Below are 22,908 nucleotides of genomic sequence, written 5' to 3' on the forward strand. Positions count from 1 at the left end.
GGACACGCCTGACTCAGCGACAACTTACTTCCTGTTGGAGGTTCCTTCCTCGGCCGCGCAAGTAAACAAACTGAACGCCACCTTTGCGCCGAAACTTTTTGAAACGCTTAAAACCGCTTTCACGTAGTTGCGGCAAACAGTGAAGGCGTATGCTGATGTCGAAGCCATCCTCCTCCAACCGGCTTCGTAGCGACGGGGCTGACCTTCTAGTCCGCGCGCGGGCTGGTTGTAACCAGGAAGGAAAAAAAACTGCTGAGAGGGCGGCAACTCTAGAGCGGATGCTTCGAGACCAGTTTCGTACTCGACGGAACGTCTGCGATTGCACTCATCGCTGCCAACTGAAGACAGGTTGGCAAGGAGGCAACGTTTTTCTTTTCGCTTTCTTTTTCTTTTATCATATTCCTCGGTAGTCCTGTGCTCCGGAGTCTCTGAAAGAGCTCAGGTGCGCTGACTTGGAAGCACGCACACGTCGGTAACAGCTGTGTGCAGCTGTGGCATGCGGCGTCCTCCGCAGACAGGGTATATGTCATAGTACACTGCACGTACCCCGTGCACGGCAGCGGGACGCCCTCTTTGAAACCTGACGGAAAGCTTGGGAAGACAGGTAGGATTGATGGACGGCTTGGATCGTTCATATTTATTTATTGATTCTTTTACGCGAGTGCCGCAAGAAAAAGAAAAAAAGAGAACATTAGTGGCGGTTTAGTGGTAAACGCGACAAAAAGGCGCCCGCAGCACGTTGCCCCTCTTTGAGGTTCCGGATTGATGGTTTAAACCACGTTCACCACATCGCTAAGTGTTGTTCATTCAGGGCCCACTCGAGACGTGTCCTGCTTCTTCGAGGAGCGGTGTGCGACTGACCTGGGTTTATGACTATATATGTATATTAGTTATACGATAAGAAGCCAATAAACAATGATACCAATGACGTCTTAGGAGAAATTATCTGCAGTTCTTCACTGAATTGAAATTAGCAAAAAAATGGCAATGAAAAAAAAGGAAACTACCAGTAGCTGAGATTCGAACCCACGTCTTCCCATTACGCTCGCATGGTAAGAGCATATCGCACGTCACCTGCCACTCACAGGTACGCAACCCGCCGGGTTACCCCGTGGAGCGCTGGCACCAGTGCCAGGACCGGTGCAACTCGACCGAGGGCGCAGTGTTCGGCGGACTCGAGGGTGGCACTCCCACCCTGGTTGGGAGGGCTTTCTTCGACGGCCGCTTCTCGCCCTGCAAGGTGGTCGCCGTGGGCTGCGTGCTGCCCGGAGGACAGGTACGCGCACGATGCAGTAGCACGTTATAGTAAGTAGTACTTGGCGCTTTATTTTAATTAAGATGAAGAAACTGAAAGTACAGTAGACTCCGCTTTAACGAAACTCGGAGGAACAGAAAACGAAGTTCCGTTTATCAGAATTAAGCTTCGTTTATATGCGAATGATCCAAAATTCTGGAAAGAAAAAAAAAACAATCGTTTTTAGTTCAAAAGCTTGGAGTGTTTTCGTTTGACTACGGTGTCGGGAAAGACGTTATTGTGCATTAGCTGTTTTCGTGTTATTAATTTGCAACCCTACTGGGTACCGTATGGGAGCCCAAGGAGGGGGTGGGGGCTTCGAATATAATTTTCGCCAGCTTAGCCTCTTGATAACGTGCATCGTAAGCTAAGTACACGGTCGCCTTTACGTTATGCTGCCACGGCAATGCAGCCGCCGCGGTCGGGGAACGAACCCGCTGCCTGCAGTACGCATTATCACCACAATACGCAATAGCGAGTGAACCGTCGCGTATGATTGGCGTGGTTACCGTATACGAATGCGTGCGAGGACACATTCCCCCTGTGTCGACGTGTTGAAGTGAGGTTACCGTACGCCGAACATTTCGGCAACTAATTATTCAGAACAGTGCTGGAGATATTCAGTGCATGCAGTGCAAGTAAAGCACAAGTAACACCGGTATTTGTAGGACACGCGTGTGATTGGTAGAACGGAAGCCGATCGTAATAAGACCTTTTTCATCCGCGCTGTGGCAGCAGTGCATTCATGACCCCAGAAAACTTCCGGTCATGCATTTCTGACAGTCAAGTTTGCCAAGAAAACGGAAGTATTTTGCGCATAATTTACTGTAGGCACATATTCTTGATGTGTTCAGATATAAAGAAAGTGCGGCATGTGTAGATATCATGTATGGGATTTTTTCTGTGGCGCTGAACAATAAAATTAATTTGTAGAACATTCCAACTTCTTAGCAAAACTATGCCAGCTGGAGGGTTCTGTAAATTTATAGGCTATTGTAACTTGCGTTGTTTCAGAGGGCTTAACCGGAAGTCTTCTGGGAAGCCTGTTTGTAAGCGTGAACAGGGTCTTATTTTCTGCTCCTTGGTTTATTTGCACCTCCTATACATCTTCATAGGAGTTATACATCTCTTAATGAAGCACTGCTATCTTGCCCTCCTCCAACCCGGTGCACGTTTAAGGCAAAAGCCTTAAGTCGCTCGTTGCAATGGCTCATACCCGAAGAAGGCGGCGTCGAGTGAGACAAAAAATATCATCATCAGGAATGGTTAATACCCCCCCCCCCCCCCCCCCCGTAAGCAAGCAAAGATGCAATGGCTGGATATGAATGAAGAAACAAAAAAATAAAGAATGAAGAAAAGACAGAGAGAATGAAAGAACCTTTAGGTAGTGCATTATATTAGGTGCACGCATGTGTCGTTGAGAGGGCTGACCTGCGCTCCATACGTTTACTTCACGCTGCGGCTCGCTATGTCTTGCGAGAAGTCTGACGCCTCCGATCGTATAACTCGATGCACTGCCACGTGTGCAACAGGCTTTCGCCTTCACGTGTCGCAGGAGGGTAACATATATGCTGCCGACCTTTTGTTTTATCCATGTATTTCGTCCGCCGACGACCGCCAATGGAATCAGAAATTGTCGAACAGTCACCGATGGACTATGCATGTAATTTACAAAAGTTTACTACGTAACGTTCTTTAGGAATTATCCTGCAGAACATGACCGTCTTATTTGTTAATGGAAGCCGATCAGTGCTCCTAGCACGCTCGCTCAGCAGGGTGCGCCCAGTCATTCTGCCAGGAACACAAGGTCGTTCGACTCCCGTGTCGCTGCAGATTCCGATGCAAGCGGGATAGCACCTAATCGAAACGTATGCCAAATAGAGCACACATATATAGTTATCGAATGGCGCTGATATGCGCGCTCATAATAATGAGAGACTGAAATATTCTATTGATAGATGACACACACAAAAAAAATTATCGAGTTTTACGTGCCATAACCATGATATAGTTATGAGTCACGCCGTAATGGGGGAGTCCGGGAATTTAGACCACCGCGGGTGCTTTAACGTGCACCTAAATCTAAGCACACGGGTGTTTCTCGCCCCCATCGAGATGCGGCCGCCGTGGCGGGGATTCCATCTCACGACCTCGTGCTTAGCAGCCCAACACCATATTCACTAAGCAACCACGGCGGGGGATAGAGGGCTTAAGTTGCGCGTTAGCGTATGGAAAATGCTTCTTCACCTTCGTGCATGGGAAAATGAAATTTATCTTCCCTTCATGCTTTGGTGTTAGAAAGAGGGAATGGTGGTGAACAAGAAACAGTGGCGATGACATCACCGGTCTCTTTCGGTGCCCGGTCTCTCGTATAAACTAATTAAACATGCATAAAACGCTATGCGTATAGGTAAAATGCCCGGTCAAGCTGATTACTAACGGCTGTGTTGGAGTTGGTACTTGACTAGGCTCTTGAGAATGCATTTTTCAATTCGAGAGAGCGAACTCGATTTTTATCCCGTACATTTAAGTTCGTGCGCAATGTGCTACGCCTGTCTGAGAACGAGCGGCAACGTCGCAGCGCGCCGAAAGTATGGCCTTCGAGATCGCGGCGCCACGCTTAGTTGCAGCAACAACGTGATTTGGGAGAGTTGGTTATTTTTCAGGTAAAACTTTAAGCAGCGCGTTGAAGACGAGGGCAGGAATCTAAAACAAACACAACAGGACGAGCGATGTACTGCCAACTGGGAAACTTATTGAAAGATCAACCAGCTTTTATAATATCTCAAAAGAACACCAACAATAACCACAAAGGTTTATGAAAGGCATGCGCACTGCCTACAAGTAGAGGTCGTACTGCCTACAAGTAGAGGTGCTTCTCTTCTCTAAAGCACATCTACTTGTAGGCGGTATACGCATGCCTTTAAATAACAGGCATGTGTATACTGCCTACAAGTAGATGTGCTTTAGAGAACAGAAGCACCTCCACTTAGACAGTACGCATGCCTTACAAAATCTTTTCTGGTTATTGTTGGTGTTTTTTTTTTACATGTTTTAAAGGCTGGTCGATCTTTCAATAAATTTTCCAGTCGGCAGCACAGCGCTCGCCCTGTTGTGTTTGCTTGCGATTCGTGTCCTCGTCCCCTTCGCGCTGCTTCAAGCGTAGTTGCAGCGCTGCAATCTCGGAGCCCATGCAAGAGCTGACGCATACTCTGAACTTCGCCGCAGTGTTATGGTGCTGGACGGCGCTTAATAAATACTCAACGCTGGCGTGTCACTTTCTGTCCTTTTTTACTGCAGCGATTCTGCCATGGTACAACGCAGAGTCGTTATTAAACTTGTTTTTTCACTTTTGTTCTAAAATTATTTCTACTGAAGTACAAGAGTATTCGCGGGGTGTTATCTGGACACCGCCCATTAAAACAAAACCGGTTCGTACTGAAACGGTCGCACGATTAAAAAGCATGGCTGTACGCTTTCGTAGAATGGCTGTTGTAATGACTTCTCGATACTGCAATAAGTGCAGAGCCAATAAACTGTTGCGCCGAAGTTGACAGCGAGTTCTTAGGCTTGAATAGTTGCTGCGATTTGCAAAGGTGCAGTGGAATAGTTTGTGCCGAAATGCAGAATATTTTTGTTGGTGCTGTAACTGATAATAAACGCAATAAAAAAAAAAGAAAAAAAAATACACCGCCTTGCCCCGGGTGAGGATCGAACTCACGACCTTCAGATTATGAGACTGACGCGCTGCCTACTGCGCTACCGAGGCGGATGTCTGCGGCGCTGATATAGGGGTACTTTTACTGTTTAAGCGCTGGTGTCCATATCGGACTGTGTTTGTTGAACTTTTTTAACTCTCCCAAGCCATTTCAGTGAGCATTTCATGCTATTTTGCACCACTACAGAGGGTATACAAGCACCTCTTAATACTGTGCACTGTGTGAAAGGTAGAAAACGCCAGGTTGCGGTAAAATGAAGGGAAAGTGAAATTGCCGGTTGCCGCATTTTCGCGGTGATAAGCAGCGCTATTTCGTTAGCTTTAGCGGCTACAAGGGAACTCGGCCTTCCGTAAACTGAGAAGAACTCATCGCACTTTTCTTTGAACTACAAAATAAAAGAGAGGGTCATACAACAATGCCTCAATCCGGGCTTTTTGGTTGGATTACACGAACACAAACAGCAAGTAGCGTCGTTTCTTCGCGATTGTGTCCGTGCGGACTCGGTGTCGAGTGCGCTTTATTCCTTCTAAGTAACAATAATCGGCGAAACTTAGAAAAAATAAATAAATAAATAAGCTTGTCACCCAGATAATCTCGTCAGACAAATTTCATACCAATATTCATTTGTGTTCATTAGTACAATCACAAGCTCATTCAAATGGACCGTGCGGACGCTTTTCTTTTTCTTTTTATTAATTGTTTTTTTTATACCAACACTGATGTCAGCTTCACCGCACGTACATATTAGTTATAGTGGCTCAAGTGGTTGCTAAAAAGGGTGGAAGGGGACTACCCTATTTCTCTCTGATGCATCTCATGTGGACAAGCTACCACCAGGCGTGTCCAAGCTGGGCCATTGCAAAAGCGCCTGTACAACTACTAGTTACGAATCTGCCTCATTGAACAGTTGGAGCTGGCAGTGGGAGTGGATCGAAATAAGCCGATTGCTGCAGTTGTGATTTTGGCGAAATGAATGTTCGGGAGCGCTTGGTTTGACCAACGACGTATTCCCTTGCCGATCCTATCCCCTTGTTTTCTTCATTTTGTTCATTTTTTCACGCTTCCTTACATGACGACAAAAAAGCGTTCAACGTCTGGAACCATGCCATCTGATGTTCGGGCTGAGAAAAGTGGTAAAAACATCCGTTGAAGCTCAGAGAAAGGCTGTAGCCTCAGCGGTCTACTCGAAGCTGTCTCGGTAAATAAGCATAGCGAGGAGATATGACGAGGTGCAAAACCGACACCTTGATACCAGGATTTCCAAGCATCCTTAATTTAGCGGGACAGCTCTTGGGTAAATGTCCCGTGTCCCGTCTTTACTCAGTCGGGATGGCCAAATGTCCTGACTTCTTCTTTCTTTCTTTCTTTTTTACTTGATAACAATAAACAGACCAGATTTCCTTTTTGAAATGTCTGAGAGCTCGTTTAAGCATTCTTTTTTTTTGGTATTTTGTTGCATTGCCATGAACACAAAAGCGGTCTCGTTTGTGCCGTGGTTCTAGTTCTGTTGGAAGGCCCTAACATTCACGTTGCCGTACCTCTACTTGTATTACTAGTACTAGCCGCGTTAGTCAGGCAACTATGCTGGCACGTGCAGACTGGCGGCTCATGGCACTGAAAAGGTATGTCGCCGCCAGCGGCTAGGGATGGTCGATTAATATTTTTATTCGATTAACATATATTTGTTCGTCATATTAGCCTGCAGTCGCTTAATCGCTTGGGACGCAAGGTTTTTCATAGATTAATTGAATAATATAAAAACTTGCAGGACACATTTAAGAAGGCTGAAACACAGTTTTCTACTTTTGTTGGACACTGTTTCAATGTTTCAAAGGTGGAACTAAGCTTGAAACACAAGTCTATAAACGTTTGATACAGTATAATCTTTAACTTGTTAAAGACTAATATAGTTGTCACTTAGTGCTGATTTAAATAAGAAAAATTGCAAAAGTGAAAGGAGAAAGAAGTCCAACTGAAATATGCAAAAATTTGAATATGCATAGGGGAAAAGAAAATTACTGGATTAGGATTTGAAACCACATGCTATTATCTACAAAGTGAAAGAACGTCGATTGGTTGGGATGTTTGAATGAAATCACCCCCTTCTTTGAATGGCCACGCAACCAGCATGTGAGAACAGACGCTCGGACGCTACAGAACTGCTGGAATCGACGTTAACTCCATCGCCATGTCAAAATACATGCTCCAAACCGGCGCGCATGCTGTGCCCCCTCTTTAGGTAGACTGGGAGTGGCACGACGATCAACGACTGGGTTTAAAAACAGTGCGCACACCGTGTACTATAAATCCTCCGCAAGGAGTCCCTCCAGTCACAAGTTGTCTAAGGTCCCTCTAAAGTTGTCGTCCTCTGCCGACTGAAAAGCTTCGGAGGCTAACAGTCGACAGTCGCTCTAGACCACAGCGGTGCAGTCACCGCTCATGCGCCACCACTCGAGCACGTTTCAAAAATCTTCGCGTCACTTCTGTCAAACTCTCGGAAAGGTCTAATCGAACAGGTCTAATCGATTAAATGAAAGGTGGACATCGATGAAGATTAATCGTCTTGTGGGATACATTTAATCGATTGATCATTCATCAATATTACCAAGCCTACCAGCGGCCTCCCTCAGATTAGTAAAAGTAATTAAGAACCAAATTATTATTATTATTATTATTATTATTATTATTATTATTATTATTATTATTATTATTATTATTATTATTATTATTATTATTTATAGTTTCGCGACGATAGCTCAGTCCCGGCCGCTGGATTCTTTTTTTATCCAGCGGCCGTGCCTCAGTGCTCGTCCGTCATGGTGACGTCAGATTCTTAAGCATTCGCTCGTATTTGGGCACAGGAAAACTGCTCGAAACTTGCTAAGTCCAGTCTTTAGTTCCGTTTAGTGCGCATGTATTGGCCTTTTATGTCGACAGATAATTCACTAAGCACAAGCAGAGGCCCTCGAAATGAGCGACGAATATCTAGTTGGTGGCCGTTTCGACATTGCAGAGGTGTGCGTGATTTGCTAAAGCAAACCTAATTTTCTTCTTCAGTGTCCCTCCTAAAGGGGACGCTAAATCAGTTTACGTTAAATCATTCTTTAAAAACCTCATATTCATTCATTTGACGGAAAGGCTCACATCGGCGCCATGCCAAAGTCTACATAGGCGCCATGGATACCAAAGAGATAATTAGTACAAGCAATTAATTCCAACTTCTGTCGCGCTGCTTGAGTAACGTGGTTCAAACAGGGCGACGTCAGCATGACCGGCTCCGCGGACATAACTGCAATATCCGCGAGGGACTGCAGGGACACGTGTCGGTGCACTGTAACAGGTGTGGCTGTAAACCAGGGTTCAGGAATCCGAAATGTGAGCGCAGCTGTATACGTGTTTTCAGTTTGAGAGAGACATGTATCAGTGTCAGCAATCGTCGAAAGTCTGATCTGTGGGTCAAGCACGTCGGTTTGTATACGTGACTCGTCGAATGTTCCACTGTAATAGCTGGTGCCCCGTGGCTTCCAGAAAGTACTATACAATCAGATTACAAAGCAATCACAAATCACGACAATCGAAACAAGCGCGAACGAGACCAAATCAAGCAAACCAAACAAGCGCGAGTGAGAGCTGACGCGAGCAGACGATAGTACGAAACGAGCGGTTCCCGCTGAGACCAGATACGAGTACGCATCGAGTGGTCGGGCGGGTCCGCATGACAACAGTTTCCCGCGCCCACGTCATTGAAGGAGTTGCTGCTCTCATTGATCTCCGCTATTCGCGCCTCCCGTCTTTCATTCTTCGCTGTGCTCGTTCGCTCAGCCACACCACCTACACTCGGCGCAGGAACGGACACCTATAGAGCTGCACTCTAAAAATGCGCTGTTTTGTACGAGAACGCTGACCTGCGAACCATAGTCGGAGCTGCAGAAATGGCTAAGGGTGAGCGTTCATGCGTAAGCTTGCCATCCATTGCTTTGTTAACCAAAGAATTGAGGTATCTATGCGTTGCACGTACAAGTGGTGGTTGACGTGGAGATTCTTGCACGTTACTTGCATTTATTTATTTTAGAGCGCAGCTTTTAGGAGCCCATTCCTGCGGCGAGCGTCGGCATCCCTCGTAACACCGTGCTCGTAACCAAGCGAACGAGCACACCGAAGGATGAAAGAGCGAATGCGGAGCGCAGCAGGGGATGAAAGACGGCGAGAGTGAAAAGAGCGCGAGCAGGAAAGCGGAGGAGGAGGGTATGGCGATAGCATGAGCAGAAAAGCGTAGTGCCGCGCAAGACGGGCTCTGCCGGACCAAGGCCACGAGATGGCGCCAGATTAGCGCGCGTCGTCTGTTCGCCGATGACGCCACCAATGTCATGTATGGAAAGAAAGCGCTGCATGATCGGATGTCTGTCTGCTGCGGCTGCTGTGAATCGCGCCCACGTGTCACCTACGCGCTGCCTCTCGCGATCTCCCAATTAGCGAAGCAGTCGCGCCACATTTCGCTTGTTTGGCACCGTGCCCCACTACACAGATTGTCCGCGCAAGCCAATATATCATGAAATAAAAACATGTGTTGAGCTGCACTCAAATTTCGCATTAGGGGGTATCGTAATAGTTGGTGTACTTTTTTTCTCGCTTTCCTTACTTCTATATGCGCCGAGGTTGTCACTTCTGGTGCTCTTGTGTTACGGGTTCTATATAAGGCTTCTGCCATGTACAAATTATATATGTTCACAGTGATAAAACTGTCGCCATAGCGTTTGTGCTGGTCTTATCCGTTTTGTGGCCGCGGTTCCTGTGCGCTAAATAAATAATAATTGGTAATAATGACATAACAACTAGCTCCCTATATCACTTGGTGACGTGACTTATTGCAATGAATTTTCTCGCAGATGAACCAATTTGGCGTAGGAATTAAGAGGCCTCGAAGCTTGCTAGCCTGAGCCTCAGACTCATTTGGCAATCAATGTATTTTCTGTCGACAAACATTTAACCAAAGTCGAATAAGGCGTTCTTAATACTCATGACGCCACCGCGACGTGCCGACACTTCTGGGTGACGTTGCCAACTCTCGCGTTCTTGCGGCATTTCTCGCTTATCAAGCTTTTTCTCACGGGGAGGATGGCCGTTTCGTTATTGCAGAGGCAGAAAATTTACTAATACAGTTAAACTCGTTACTGACTTTTTTGCGAGCACAAATTGTAAGTAAATTAAAAATAGAACTCGAAGACCTGTTCTTTTCTCTGGTTTTTGTTTTTTTGTCACAGTGAGTTTCCGCACCGACTCAGCGTGACGTCATTGATTTTAAAACTACTATAACAATGTTACATTATTATGTGCTCGTATAATATCGTTCCTATTGCACAGTGACCTTGAACTCCTACTAATTAACGTAGTGGCGATGGCGTAGCGCTTCTAAGCAAGAGGTTGCGGGCTCGATGCCCTGCTTCGGTGGCAGCATTTCGATGGGGTTGAAATGTGAAAACGTCTGGGTACAATGTAGCAGGTGCACATTAAAGAACCCCAAGTGATCAAAATTTATTCAGAGTGTCTGATCATATATTTCGTGCATCATAATCACACCGGTGTTTAGGCTCGTAATATCTCAGTCTTTTTTTCTTATATTTTCTTTTATTTTAGGAATTAACGCTAGTGCACATGACAAAATTTATTCAGAGTGTCCGACTATATATTTCGTGCATCATAATCACACCGCCGTTCTGGCTGGTACAACGTGTATTTTTTCTTACATTTTATTTTATTTTAGGAATTAACGCTATAGAGTGCACATAGGACGCTTCTTCTGGATAGCTTGTGTGTGTGCGTGCGTGCGTGTGCACACACACACAGACACACACACACATCTAGACGATACTCTTTATTTGTGGAGACAGTATGCTACAACGGCGTGTGGAATGATTGTGCGTGTTACATGACGAAAGTAGTAGTTTAGTAGTTTCAATGCCTTAGAGGTGTGTTCGGATAGCCGGCACTGATGTAGTTTAACTACACCAATTTTATTTTACCGGTCAATTCGTCCGGTATACTAGGTGGCCCTCATCTTCGAGTTCCTGGTCGAGTCCCGTGGCGTGGTGTTCGAGTGGGTGGACTTCGGCGGCGGCGGAAGCGCGAAGGGCAACGCCAGCGACGACCTCTCCGGGTCGCCGACGTCGTCGCCCGAAGTCGCTGAGGTGACCGTCGGAGGTGCACTGGTGGGCCGCAGCCGGCCGCTCAATCCGGACGGCAGGTTGCTGCTGGGGGCCGTGGTTTCGGGCAACGGGTCACGGCTTTACGCCTGCGACGTCAGGGAACCACTGCCGGCGCCCTTGGAAACCTTCCAGGTGCTCGTCAAGAGACCTGCGGGCACGGAACTGCGCTTGCACTGAGCGGACGCAAACGCGCTGATGGGGAATTTACCTCTCAGCGACTCGGCGGAACTCTCCTTTTCTTCTCCTTCCTTCTTTTTTTTTGTGCGCGTTCTTTTGTAGACAGCGCCTCAACTTCCTTCTCCAAGAACGTTTTATTTGTTTCTTTTTCTTGCCCATCGACAGTCACTTTTTTTTTCTTTCTTTCTCTTCTTGCCGTTTTGTATGTGACTCGCGTAGACACGAAGACAAAAAGGCCTGTTGCCGATTTAACGTCGTTAGTATAAGGTAACGGTGCGCAGCGGAAGGGAGACAAGACGACGCCCAGAAAACACATTCTCCGTTCGCTCCTTTATTTGTAACAGAGCTGTTTCAAGTGATGAGCAATAGAGTGGAGTAATTGTGCAAAGTTCCGGTAAGAAAGAAAAGGCAGTGGTCGGCTCGCCACGGGGGCACTTTTTAACGAAGACCGCTCTTGCAGATGCCATTTCGCTGTTACGCCGTCGCTTGTTTCGCGGGGATCGTTTCCTCTTACGCATCTCTCTACGTTGAAAGTGAGGTTGCTGTAACGACTTTGCGCTGAATGAAAGCGCTCCGACTTACAATCTGGTGTGCTATGGATGCGATGCATTCAAGGCACACACACAGAAAGACGCCGTATTTAGCTAACACTATTGATAACCGGCCAGAAGCCTGACTTGTGTATTCTTTAATCTGGAATAGCGAATACATTGAGTTTTCTACACTTCTTCCGCGCTGACGGATTTTTTTATCTGTGCTGGACGTGCAGTTCCATCCATCTAGTTGGCGATATCACAACTTTTTAAAAGTATGTTCTGAACTCGCTTGATTACATGTGTTGGGTGGCCAGTGCCAAATGCTGTAGCTCATTAAGACATCACACGATTGGTCTACTTTAAACCTATCGGGCCGATCACACTTCGGAAACGGGTATCAATCTTCGTCCTTTATATTTTTTTCTTACTTTTTCTTTCGTTCTTTTTCTTTTTTGTGGTTGTTCCCTTGTTTTCTTTGGTCTTGATGTTATAGATTGCTGCAAATGAGATTATTACTTGTGTACATGTATATTTCGTGAAAGCTGCCAAAGGACGGAAAAACCTGAAAACCTTGATTATACAATATTTGCAAACAGCCTCTGTTCTAAATCACCTGTTCGTTGCAAAGATATGGCAGAGCTGCAACACTGAAGAATTTTCTTACATTTACCTGTTTAAGATTACGCCTATAATCTTTGGAAGAATATTTAGCTGTCGCGACCGATGCATGTGCGTTGGTGGAGCGCCATCAAATTTTAATCAGCGCGTCGTACTTCGCTTAATTTTATTTTTCTTGCAGTTAAAGGATTACTATACTAGACCCCGTGGCAACACCTTGGTTATGACACATATACTGTCTAGGATAACCGCGTCAAATGTGGTCTCCCAAAGTTTACACGGCGTATGGAGCCACAAACTAACTTTCGCGACAGTCGAATGACGTGAGTTGCTTTAGATCAGAAGTACGGAGTAGTGCGGTTTACGGTATACACCGTGCCTCCAGCAAAGCACCTAGTCCGCCGTTGGTCAAGGCGAAGCCTTCAGTCGGGAGATTCGATCCTCCCTCCCCCCTGTCTCTTCCCTTTCTATCGACAGACCGCGAGCCCTTAGCGGACGCGCCTTCGAGCCCGATCAAGGCTCCGCGAGCGCAGATCTCCGAGACGTGCTTGGACGCATCCGGCGCTTCGACCGAAGAAGGACGAAGCCATAGCGCGCGCAGAGGAAGCGAGGCGCCCTCATTGGAGTGGGACGACCGCGCGCGCCGTGGTGTACGCTACATAAGCGCGCGCGTAGCCCGTGCGACGGCGGCGGCGCCAAGAATTGACATGTGTATGTGGGTCACGGAAAGTGGCATCAGCGCGGCAATTTAGCGCGGACCGCTGCGCCACGGCGCGATCAGGCGCGGCCACCGCCAGAAGCACCCGCGCGCGAGTGTCGCCCCGCGCCCTGTAGTGCGACGAGCGAGAGGGCGTCGCGAAGCCTCCCCTTCCATATTGGCCTTGCGCTGCGCGGCGGCCTCCTCTGCTGCGGCGATAACCGCGAGCGCGAGCCCTCCCGACCATCCCGCGCTTCCTGTGAACCGCGCGCGCGTCGTCGAAGGGCGAGCGTCGAACGAAAGCCCGGGTGCATCGGCAGGACGGCCTCGTTGCGGTGACGAACGCCACCAGCCATGGCGCGGCTCCGGAGGAGGACTTCGCCAGCACCGGGACCGACGGTTCGGACCCCCTGCGGGTCGTCGCTGTCCCGTTTCGCCCTGTTCGCGCTGACGCTCTGCGTCGTGGCGTCGTCCCACGGAGTGGCGGCGGCGTTCGGGGCCGTCCGCAAGCGGGGCGAGGACGTGTCGCTCGTCGAGTGGTCGCACGGCACCAACAGCCGCTGGAAGCTGGAGCAGGCGCTGAGCGGCCGCGCGGCGCCGTACGTGGAGGCGGACGTGAGCCAGGCGGACGGCATGGCCGTGATGGCGCACCCGCCCGTGCGCTCGTGGGACCTGAGCCTGCGCGAGTTCCTGCGCATCGTGTGCGGCTCGCCGCGCAACGTGACGCTCAAGCTGGACTTCAAGGCGAGCGAGGTGCTGGAGAGCGCCTTCCTGGACATGGAGAGCGCGCCCCTGGAGGTGCGTCTCGGTTTTGGGTTTATACTCGGCCGTTTGCGCACGATGCCTTGCCTTGCACGAGCAGCGCGCGATAAAGCAAATGAATGGCTGACAAGGCCCCGGCGCCTCGTCGTCCCTCGCGCATATGACACAGCGCCCGGAGTAGGAAATTTGACATAATATTACATGACATGACATAATATAGGATGCAAATTCAGTTTCCTAGGATGGCATGTGGACACGAGGGATCGTTTTCATATTTCAGCTGAAACTGGCCGATGCCGTGTTTTATCGGTATAATTAGCGCGGTCGTTAGAGGGCTCTAGGTATGCACTGTGTGCACGTATCACCCGTACTGTGATATGGCGTGGCTTTATTTTGTCGGAGGGATAGATTTGCCGTACGACCAGGTGCGTTTCCAATCGCTAATAAGCCACGGTTTTTCCCGTAGAGAGATAATATAATGCTCGCGGAGGGTGTGTTTCAATGTTTAACAGTGCCCGCGTTGAGGTCTGCGTCTGTTTCAGCTCGTTATCGCTGTAAATGTGTAACACAAAAATCACTCGCCACGTGACTCTCCAATCTTTTTCTTTCTTTATATATTTTTTATTTGATATCTGGGGTGGACAGGAGGACAGCAAAGAGCGCATTAATTAAGCTGCAAGAATCGCTATCTCTGCCGAGCGAAAAGAGCTCAGAGAAAGTTACAACTTAGCGGAGGATAACCGATAAGCTGTAGCGTAACAGTGTTATCTCACAGCGTCAGAGCCCACGCAAAGGAGTATCGCCGATGCATCTGCCGAAGCACTCCACAGAAGCGCCATGCACCGAAGCAGCGATCACTCCACTTTCACCATACCGCCATTCGATTCACAACACGTGGCTTCCACGAGCAGTTCTATTGTTGGGAAAATTATCGTGTCGAGTTGTTTAAGCGAGCTTGTATTCAAGCCGAGTGATACTGCCTTGCACTTGCAGAACTGGCAGCACCGCTAATCTCCACGTGTCTAGGTTGTCTTCACGTATGAACTAGTTATCTTGTGTGCCAGATTATTATATTTATTTTCGCACCATGACAATCGAATTGGCTTACCGTTATGCGCCTTTATCGCCCTCCCCTCAACGTCCCCCCCCCCCCCAAAAAAAAAGAAAGAAAGAAAATGTACCTTTGCGTTTGTGAAAAAAAAAAAAGAAACGACTGACTATGACAATTAATGTATATGATTTTTGTGTCTGCTTATAATCGTGCGTTCGGGATTTCTCAGTTATATTCATCGCGTATATGTATACCTTTAAGAGGACCGACGCTGGTATATGGTTTTATTCTGACCACTTATATGTCCTTCTTCCCCACTGCTTCTTATAAATACACTGTTACGGTAATATGCAAAACGAACTTGCACTAACACTCGCTCACTGTCGTTTAAGGAAGACTACAACATACGCGGTGTAAACTATAAAACGAGCGAACGTAACCCGTGGAAAACTAACACGACCAATTATTTTATGCTTACGGTCACCGACGAGCGGCAGGTTGCTGGCAGGTTTGATGCCGGAATGAAAAAAACTAACAACATTGGAAATAACAGTGCTGCAGGCACTCTGAGCAATGTGTATGGAATATTATCATAAGATGTGTGTATGAAGCGTAGGGACTTTGTAGTTATCTTAAATAGTTTTTTGTAGTTTATGAATTTCTACCTTCTGTCTTCTCGTAAGCTCTGTTTGAACGCGGGTGTCGCAGAAAACATTGATTAAATAACGCCCGCTTTACCACTGCATTGTCTCTGTTACTTTTGGTCACAAGCACCATTTTTCGCTGTTTTAAGTCATTTGTAGACAGAATGTAATGTTTTTGTTCCGTTTTAAGTGCATAGAAAAACAATTATCTTACACAGGCCAAAGGAAGCACTCCTTTCAGAAGTCGGCCCTATAGTCTACTTCTCTGCCTCAACGTTGTTAAATGATTGGCGCGACCATCATGAAACTTGCCAAAAGAATTTCCCATCACAAAGAACTAGCGCACAGGCAATGAAATGAACTTACACTTATTATTTCGTAATTAGCACTTGCGTCATATTTTCCCTATATCACGACAAGATTTCTCTTGGCAATGCATGAGTGGCTGAGACAACTAGTGCCGATAAATTGAGGTGCTTAGTGTTTCAGCATTTCACAACGCTCTGTAAGCTGCATCTAATTGTCATCCGCGTATGACATAGCGTGGAAGCAGGTCGCGTTGGGTAATTACCTGTCGTAACCAGCTAAGATGCTGCTGTTTAGCATACCCATGATCTATGATCTGCTATGGACGTTGCGAAATATAACGTTATTAGCACTCCATTTTTCCTCGATGGTAATACCACATGCGAGGTTTACAAATGACCAACCACCAGTCCGCGGGCTATGACGGACACAACGGCGCAATGATATGGATTGATTTGTCCACGATTAATCTGTCCTTGCTCTCATAGCGAAAACCGTAATCTTTAAAGAGCATATACTTGTCTGTAATGCACACAGCGTCGTGCTCAACCACTACAGTATGGCCTTCGAAGTATACGTTGTTGGGCCACACATTGCCCCGAAGTCACAACGGCGTGCAAACAGGCCGCATTGCCTCACGCGGCTGTGAGGCGGAAAGCTCTGCGCAAATTTCCAATAGCTAAGACTGCTTCATAGAGCATCTAACTCCCAAATGCGAATTTGCCGCATAGGCGTGAGTTTGAATACCGGCAGCCGTGGGCTAAGTTGTGTTTTCCTTCGCTCCATGGCGAGGCAGAAAGCTGAAGAGGTGGCCTGGCGAAGGCATGACTACGTCACCTTAATAAAACGAATAACGCACACTGCAAAATAACCTTAGGGCTATTAAGTGTTCTCGCGAAAAAAAGATTAAACTTACTTTAATTCATCAGAAAGCGGAAATCGCGTCCTGAAAGCCAAGGGGCAACTCTGCATCAGTATGAAAGGGCCCATAAGCAGCTGTGGGTGGCTGATATTGTTTTATAAATATTAATGTAAAGAAACTATGCGGTTTAGATTTGATATGTCTATAGGCTGATTTGCATCGGTACGCAGACGACCTATAGAGAAACGTCGCTAACAAATCTACCCAATTTAACCTAAATTGTGATTTTTAGAGTTCCAGACGTGTTGTCTGCGGGGCAATAGCTCGGGAAAATGTAAGGCCATAAGTTCACAGGCTGTCTGAGGTCATCCTATCGACTTTACCGTAAAGCACCTCCAGACTTTATGTCGAACTAATTTTAGAGAGACGAATCTAAGACGAATGTCACTTTCCTTTGCAGAACTTGCGTGACCTCTGGCTGAACGCTGACATCGTCGAAGGACCGGGCGGCAGTCCTGACGTGGATGCCCAGCACTTCTTGCAGCTGTGCACCAGCCGTTTCCCGCAGGCCACCCTGTCGCTCGGCTGGACCACGCGTCCCATGACGTCTTACACCTGGGCTCACGTCGAGGCCATGGCCCGACTCCTGGTCTGCGGTCCGTACCGCGTTCCGCACGTCACGTTTCCCGTGCGAGCCTCCATGCTGGCCGCGTCGACAACGCAGCTTCTGTGGCTACTGGACGTCATCCCTGGTTCGACGCTCACTGTCTGGTCTTCGCCGCGAGACCCATGGAGCACGAAAACACTGGTCAAGCTACGGAGCCTTCTCCCGCTGTCGGCCGTGTACTACGACCTGCCGTCCGACCAGAAGCAGGACTTTGACCGCGCTAAAGCCGCCGTCGCGTCTTCCGAGCAGCACAACCAGCACGTCGACGATGGTCCGCTACCGGAATGGTCGCTGGGCGTCGGCTACTCCTGCCAACACCGGGCACTCGCTGGCAAGCGGGCAGTCGTGTTAGCCGGACCCGGAGCCTGGCTCCAGCTGCCAAAGAAGTGGCACCTCGTGGAAGCCAAGGTGGATCTGACCCGAATCGGAAGCTTATCGCTGGGCTGGGGACCGGACACGGACAAGGTACAGATCAACGGAGGCTGCTTCTATGTGACGCTGACAAACGGCCCCAACATAACGGTGCAGGTCTGGGCCTCTCCTTGTCTGCCCACTACCTCTTCTTTCGATGAAGCAGACCACGACAAGAAGAGTGACAAGTTGCGCTCGGGAAAGCCTCTGGTGACCCGCAAGTGGCCGTCGTCGTCATCACCGTCGCCGCAGACGTCATCGCAGACGGCGATGGCGGCTGCGCCTCCAAATTCACTCCTGCTGGAGTCTCCGGGCCCCGCCGTGGTGTACGACGTCCGCATTTCATCGTCGGCGGCCGCTTCACGCTCGACGTCATTGACCACGTTACTGCTCTTGTGCCTCGTGACTGCTTTGGCTGTCTTCCTGCTCGGCTGATGGTGTGACGCTTGAACATGCGTGTGAGCGGGTCTCCGTCAAATTCAAGTTCACCGTTTCTTCTGCACGACTACAAATCGAAGCGATATCGGCTCAGCGAACGCGTGCTCTAGTTTTTACAAAGTCATGGGAAGTCAGGAATCTACGCCCTAAATTGTCACTTTTCATGCTGACATGGCTTGACGGCTGGCCGTCGTGTCCTTTGGCCTTGCTGGCGACTACTCTGGGGACCACCGCGGAGGTGTTGCTTGTCACATATCCTCCAGAAGTCAAGACACTTGTTTAGAGCGCGCAAGACGGGTGCTTTGGACTGCCGTGGCGACGTATAGTGATGATAACTTGTGCGAAACCAACTGGATATGGGCATGCAAGCTAAATTTACGGGGTACGCTGTCTTCTCTCTCCATGCTGGTTGCCTCGTGCTATGGCGGCTGCTTTGGCCGTCAGGATCGCGTTCTATACAAGTGTCACCTTTGTACATGTGGCAAGAGCGTGACGTTACATAGACTGCTCACGAAAGATTATGTAATACTTTGGAAGCTAGACAGCTCGTAGCTGTTCTCCCTGGTGTTTCTGTTGTTGTGGCTCGTCAAATTTAGGTAATGTTATTAGCATGTGTTATCGCACATGGCAAGAATCACTGAGCCGCGTTCTAATATGCTTCTGGTCATGGGAAATTGTACCAGGTACTAAATAGCTAATTAAAATTCATCGAGACTACTTTCTTCGCCGCCTAACGTACGGGCTTGTTACAGCGTACCCGAGATCTATGTTGCATTCTATACGCATTGGTGGGCAGTGATAGTGATTCTTAGGAAGCCAGCTTACTTCAGGCCGAGGTAAAATTTTATCAGCTTATATATAGTGGGCTTGCTGAATGAAAGGCGCGGTCTTGTCAATGCTTCCGTGTATATACATTAATCACCACAGATGATATATGGCTTGCGACAAAAGGCTAAAAACCACTGCCTTCAAACCCCTACCGATACTTAACATTTATCGGTATTGCACGAGATCCTGTGTTGTGTGCTAATAAAAAAAAAAATAAGCGAAGGTAGCGTCGCCGACTTTCTGTTCTTAGGTCTGTAATAAAGTGGTTCTGGCCGGTGCATTTTGTCTTGTCATATTAATGAACCGATAGTCGGTCAAGATCGCATGCACACACACACGTACGCATGTGCACACAACGCGTCTGTGCACAGCATGAGTTGGCGCAATCTGTACACGCAAATGAAGACATTAGTAAGGTTGCGCCTGACGTATTGACATAGCTGCTTAGTTTGTTGGCCGACCCTTACATACGTCACCGACACTTTGGCCTATATGGGCAGTATAGTCCACCTCGTCTTTGTATAGCAAACTGAAATCTCTATAAGCATTTCGTATGACGTGCGATTGGTTCTCCATAGAACCATGTGAATCGTTTAGTCACGTTATTGGGGCCATGCAGCCAGTTTATAGGAAGTGAAGAAGCTGAGGCCTCGTTTCCGACCAACAATTAATCGGTCTTTTAATTTGATTTGAGTCACGTAAGACTCGCCGCAGCGTCGCACTATTTATGATGTGCGTTCCTTGACGACGCCTGCGCCCACAGAGCATCGAGAGCGCAATACACGCGTCGCAGTAGGCCTGCGCACATTGAGCCGTGACGTGACATACCCGCCGTGGTTGCTCAGTGGCTATGGTGTTAGGCTGCTGAGCACAAGGTCGCGGGATAGAATCCCGGCCACGGCGGCCGCATTTCGATAGGGGCGAAATGCGATAACACCCGTGTAATTAGATTTAGGTGCACGTTAAAGAACCCCAGGTGGTCGAAATTTCCGGAGTCCTCCACTACGGCGCGCCTCATAATCAGAAAGTGGTTTTGGCACGTAAAACCCCATAATTTAAAAAAAAGACAGACAAGTTATCGCGCATTCTGTGGCCCCCAACATTATTGTAACTAACGTCGTTATATTTGGGGTAGTTTGGAAGCACGGTTGCCGCGCCCGGCTTATTGACGCAGTTGGCGAAAAGCAGCTCGGCTGTGTGCCGAAGTTAGTTTCGCGTGTACTGAATCTTACTGGTAGAAGTTCGTGACGAATTCTCTAACCCGAAAAAGTATTGTAATTTATTTGGTAACTTTTTGAGATATCTTGAGGCTTGCTCGCCGCGCCTGGGAAATTTCTGGTTTTGGCACGTAAAACCCCATAATTTATTTATTGAGCCGTGACGTCATGTGGGAAGACCGAGAGATCACAGGTGTCAGGAAACGGTGACGCTGCCGGGAAATCAAGTCGACGCCCGGCGTTCTTCGGACGTGCCTCGCATGGGCTCCGCGATTTCTGCTCCTGGTTTTAGCATCTCGCCCGGAATATTCTCCAGCTTCTGCTACCGAGCACCCGGAGATGTAAGGACCTTCCTGACACCTCATCTGCCCAGACCCGCCAACCAAGGTTTCACCAGGACCTCATTTTTGACCAGCCACGGGGCCGCCGAGCTAAGCCCAACGCTCGGAGCAACGCCACCTCGCCCGCAGCGCGCAGCTGCACCTAGCGTCGCACCGGCGTCCGCTGCGCCGGCACTCGCTCCCCTTGTCTCGAAGCCGCCGATATGAAAACTATAGTCGACGGTACACTCATCTCCCAACAAGAATTTGATGACGACCCTCGCTGGTCCCGAATACTCCAAGCCCACCGTGCGGCCCATCCAAAGGAAGCCGTTTCAACCACGAACGCCCACCTCAAGTCCGCCATGGCACCCCCGCCATCGCTGAAAACTCACCGCCTACGCCGCCACGTCCCGCTGCCTCGACTCCCAGCGGAAGACTACAAGATCGTCTTCCGCCCTGGAGGTGGTCTCGACCTCCGCACAACCACCAATGGGGCCCTCCTTGCCTCACTCTGTTCTAGCGCCAGAGTTGAGTACGGCGACGCCCGTGTCGAGGACCGCGTACGCATAAACCCGTACAACAACTCTTTCACCGTCAGTACACCCTCGGAGCAACGCACCCGACAGTATGTACGAACCTCCGAGTTGCACCTCGCCACCCAGCTGTACCCACTGCGCGCTTATGTGGCCGCACCTGACAACGCCCTCCGCGGCATAATCTACAACGCCGTGGACAATCAAAACCAAGAGGAGATAATCGAGGACCTGCAGGCTATGAATCCCAGCAGCACTTACGCCATCGCCGACGCAAGGCAGATGGGTCGCACCCGGTCCATCCTTATCACCTTCGTCGGCACGAAAGAACTCCCTCGCACCGTGGTGTTCAACTGCGGCCTGTTCATCTGTCACCCCTTCCGCCCCAAGGCTGAAGCCTGTTTCAATTGTTGGAGCCATGGTCACCGCTCCGACGTATGTACCAAACCCAGGTCCGGACGCTGCCCACGCTGCGGAGCTGTGCACGCGGCTCGGGACCCCCCTGACTGCACTCCTAAATGCATCTTGTGCAGCGGCACACATGTCACGGGGTCCCGCCCATGTAAGCTCCGCTTCGAACGGGGGGGTCCCTCCCCACTCGCATACAGTCCTAAGTCAACGCCATCCAACTCAGCGCAGTCAACACCATCCGCAAAAGACAACCGCTCATCGCGTCCCCGTCAACGATCCAGCTCCCGATCAAGCCGGGACCGCAGCCCCCGCCACCGCTCCGTCTCATTTCCACCGCTACCGGGGCAAGACAACCCATCGACTGCTTCCCAGGTGAGCTGGCGATCGCAGCCTCCCACACACGACCCCGAAAAAGAAAAGCTCAAAGCTCAAATCGCAGCCCAGAGCAACGAGATTGCCCTACTGAAAGAACAGCTGCAGGCGCTGCTCGCGCGCCCCCACATCCCCACCTCATCCCCTCACCAAACCTCACAACCCATCGCTCTCCAGACCCCACCGCCACCACCTCCCGCCCCTATGTCCGCCTCCTCTTCGGCCGCGTCTTCTCGTGCCGCCTCCCCCTCCCGCAGCCCTCCACATAAGAGGCGCTCCTCTACCGAACCTGCCGCCACCCCGGAGATGGAGGCTGTCATCCGCCACACGGCCTCGTTCCTCGAGGCACATGAACGACGCATCATGGCCGCCATTACAGCTCTGCGTACGGACACGCAGAGCTGGATGGCTCAAATTAACAACCGCATGGCCAAAATTGAGGCCCGCCAGAGTTCCCTCGAGGCCGATCTTGCCCAGATAACCATTAATGTCTCATCCCTCCTCCCCTCATCTTCATCTCCCAAACACCCTGCACCAGCAGGGGCACCCAGGCCTCAAGATGGCCAGACACCCCCCCGCGCTTTAATTTCTGGCAGTGGAACTGCCGCGGCTTCCGCGCAAAACGGAATACGCTGCAGCTCCACCTCCAGAACATCCCTCCCTCCGACCTCCCCGCTATCATCGCCCTTCAAGAAACCTTCTCCCCAGTAAAACTGCGGGACTACACAGCTTTCCACCCTGCTTCCCCTTCACCTCCGAACGTTGCCACGCTAGTTCATCGCGCCTACACGGCAATCGAGCATCCGCTCGACGTTCCGGAGTGCACTCACCTCTTCTTG

The 22,908-nt window shown here is 49.3% G+C and overlaps 1 protein-coding gene and 1 non-coding gene across 3 annotated transcripts in view; one reads left to right on the forward strand and one right to left on the reverse strand.

Moving 5' to 3' along the window:
• The window catches only part of LOC135918356 (uncharacterized), a 40,013-nt gene extending 22,540 nt beyond the window's left edge, over positions 1–17,473 (forward strand). Inside the window, exons 5-8 of one of the 2 annotated variants that reach the window (XM_065452041.1) lie at positions 1,088–1,276; positions 11,058–11,348; positions 13,565–14,042; positions 17,330–17,473. In XM_065452041.1, coding sequence (XP_065308113.1) covers positions 1,088–1,276; positions 11,058–11,348; positions 13,565–14,042; positions 17,330–17,340 — 969 coding nt within the window. In that variant the 3' untranslated portion in view covers positions 17,341–17,473. Of the gene's footprint in view, positions 1–1,087; positions 1,277–11,057; positions 11,349–13,024; positions 14,043–17,329 lie in introns of those variants that run through there. The other variant, XM_065452050.1, reaches the window with a different exon arrangement.
• TRNAM-CAU (transfer RNA methionine (anticodon CAU)) lies at positions 4,991–5,063 on the reverse strand. The gene has a single exon. It is a non-coding gene; the product is annotated as a tRNA-Met (tRNA).
• Positions 17,474–22,908: the final 5,435 nt, after the last annotated feature.

This window comes from Dermacentor albipictus, chromosome 2, assembly GCF_038994185.2.
Source record: "Dermacentor albipictus isolate Rhodes 1998 colony chromosome 2, USDA_Dalb.pri_finalv2, whole genome shotgun sequence".
In the NCBI taxonomy this organism is placed as follows: domain Eukaryota; kingdom Metazoa; phylum Arthropoda; class Arachnida; order Ixodida; family Ixodidae; genus Dermacentor; species Dermacentor albipictus.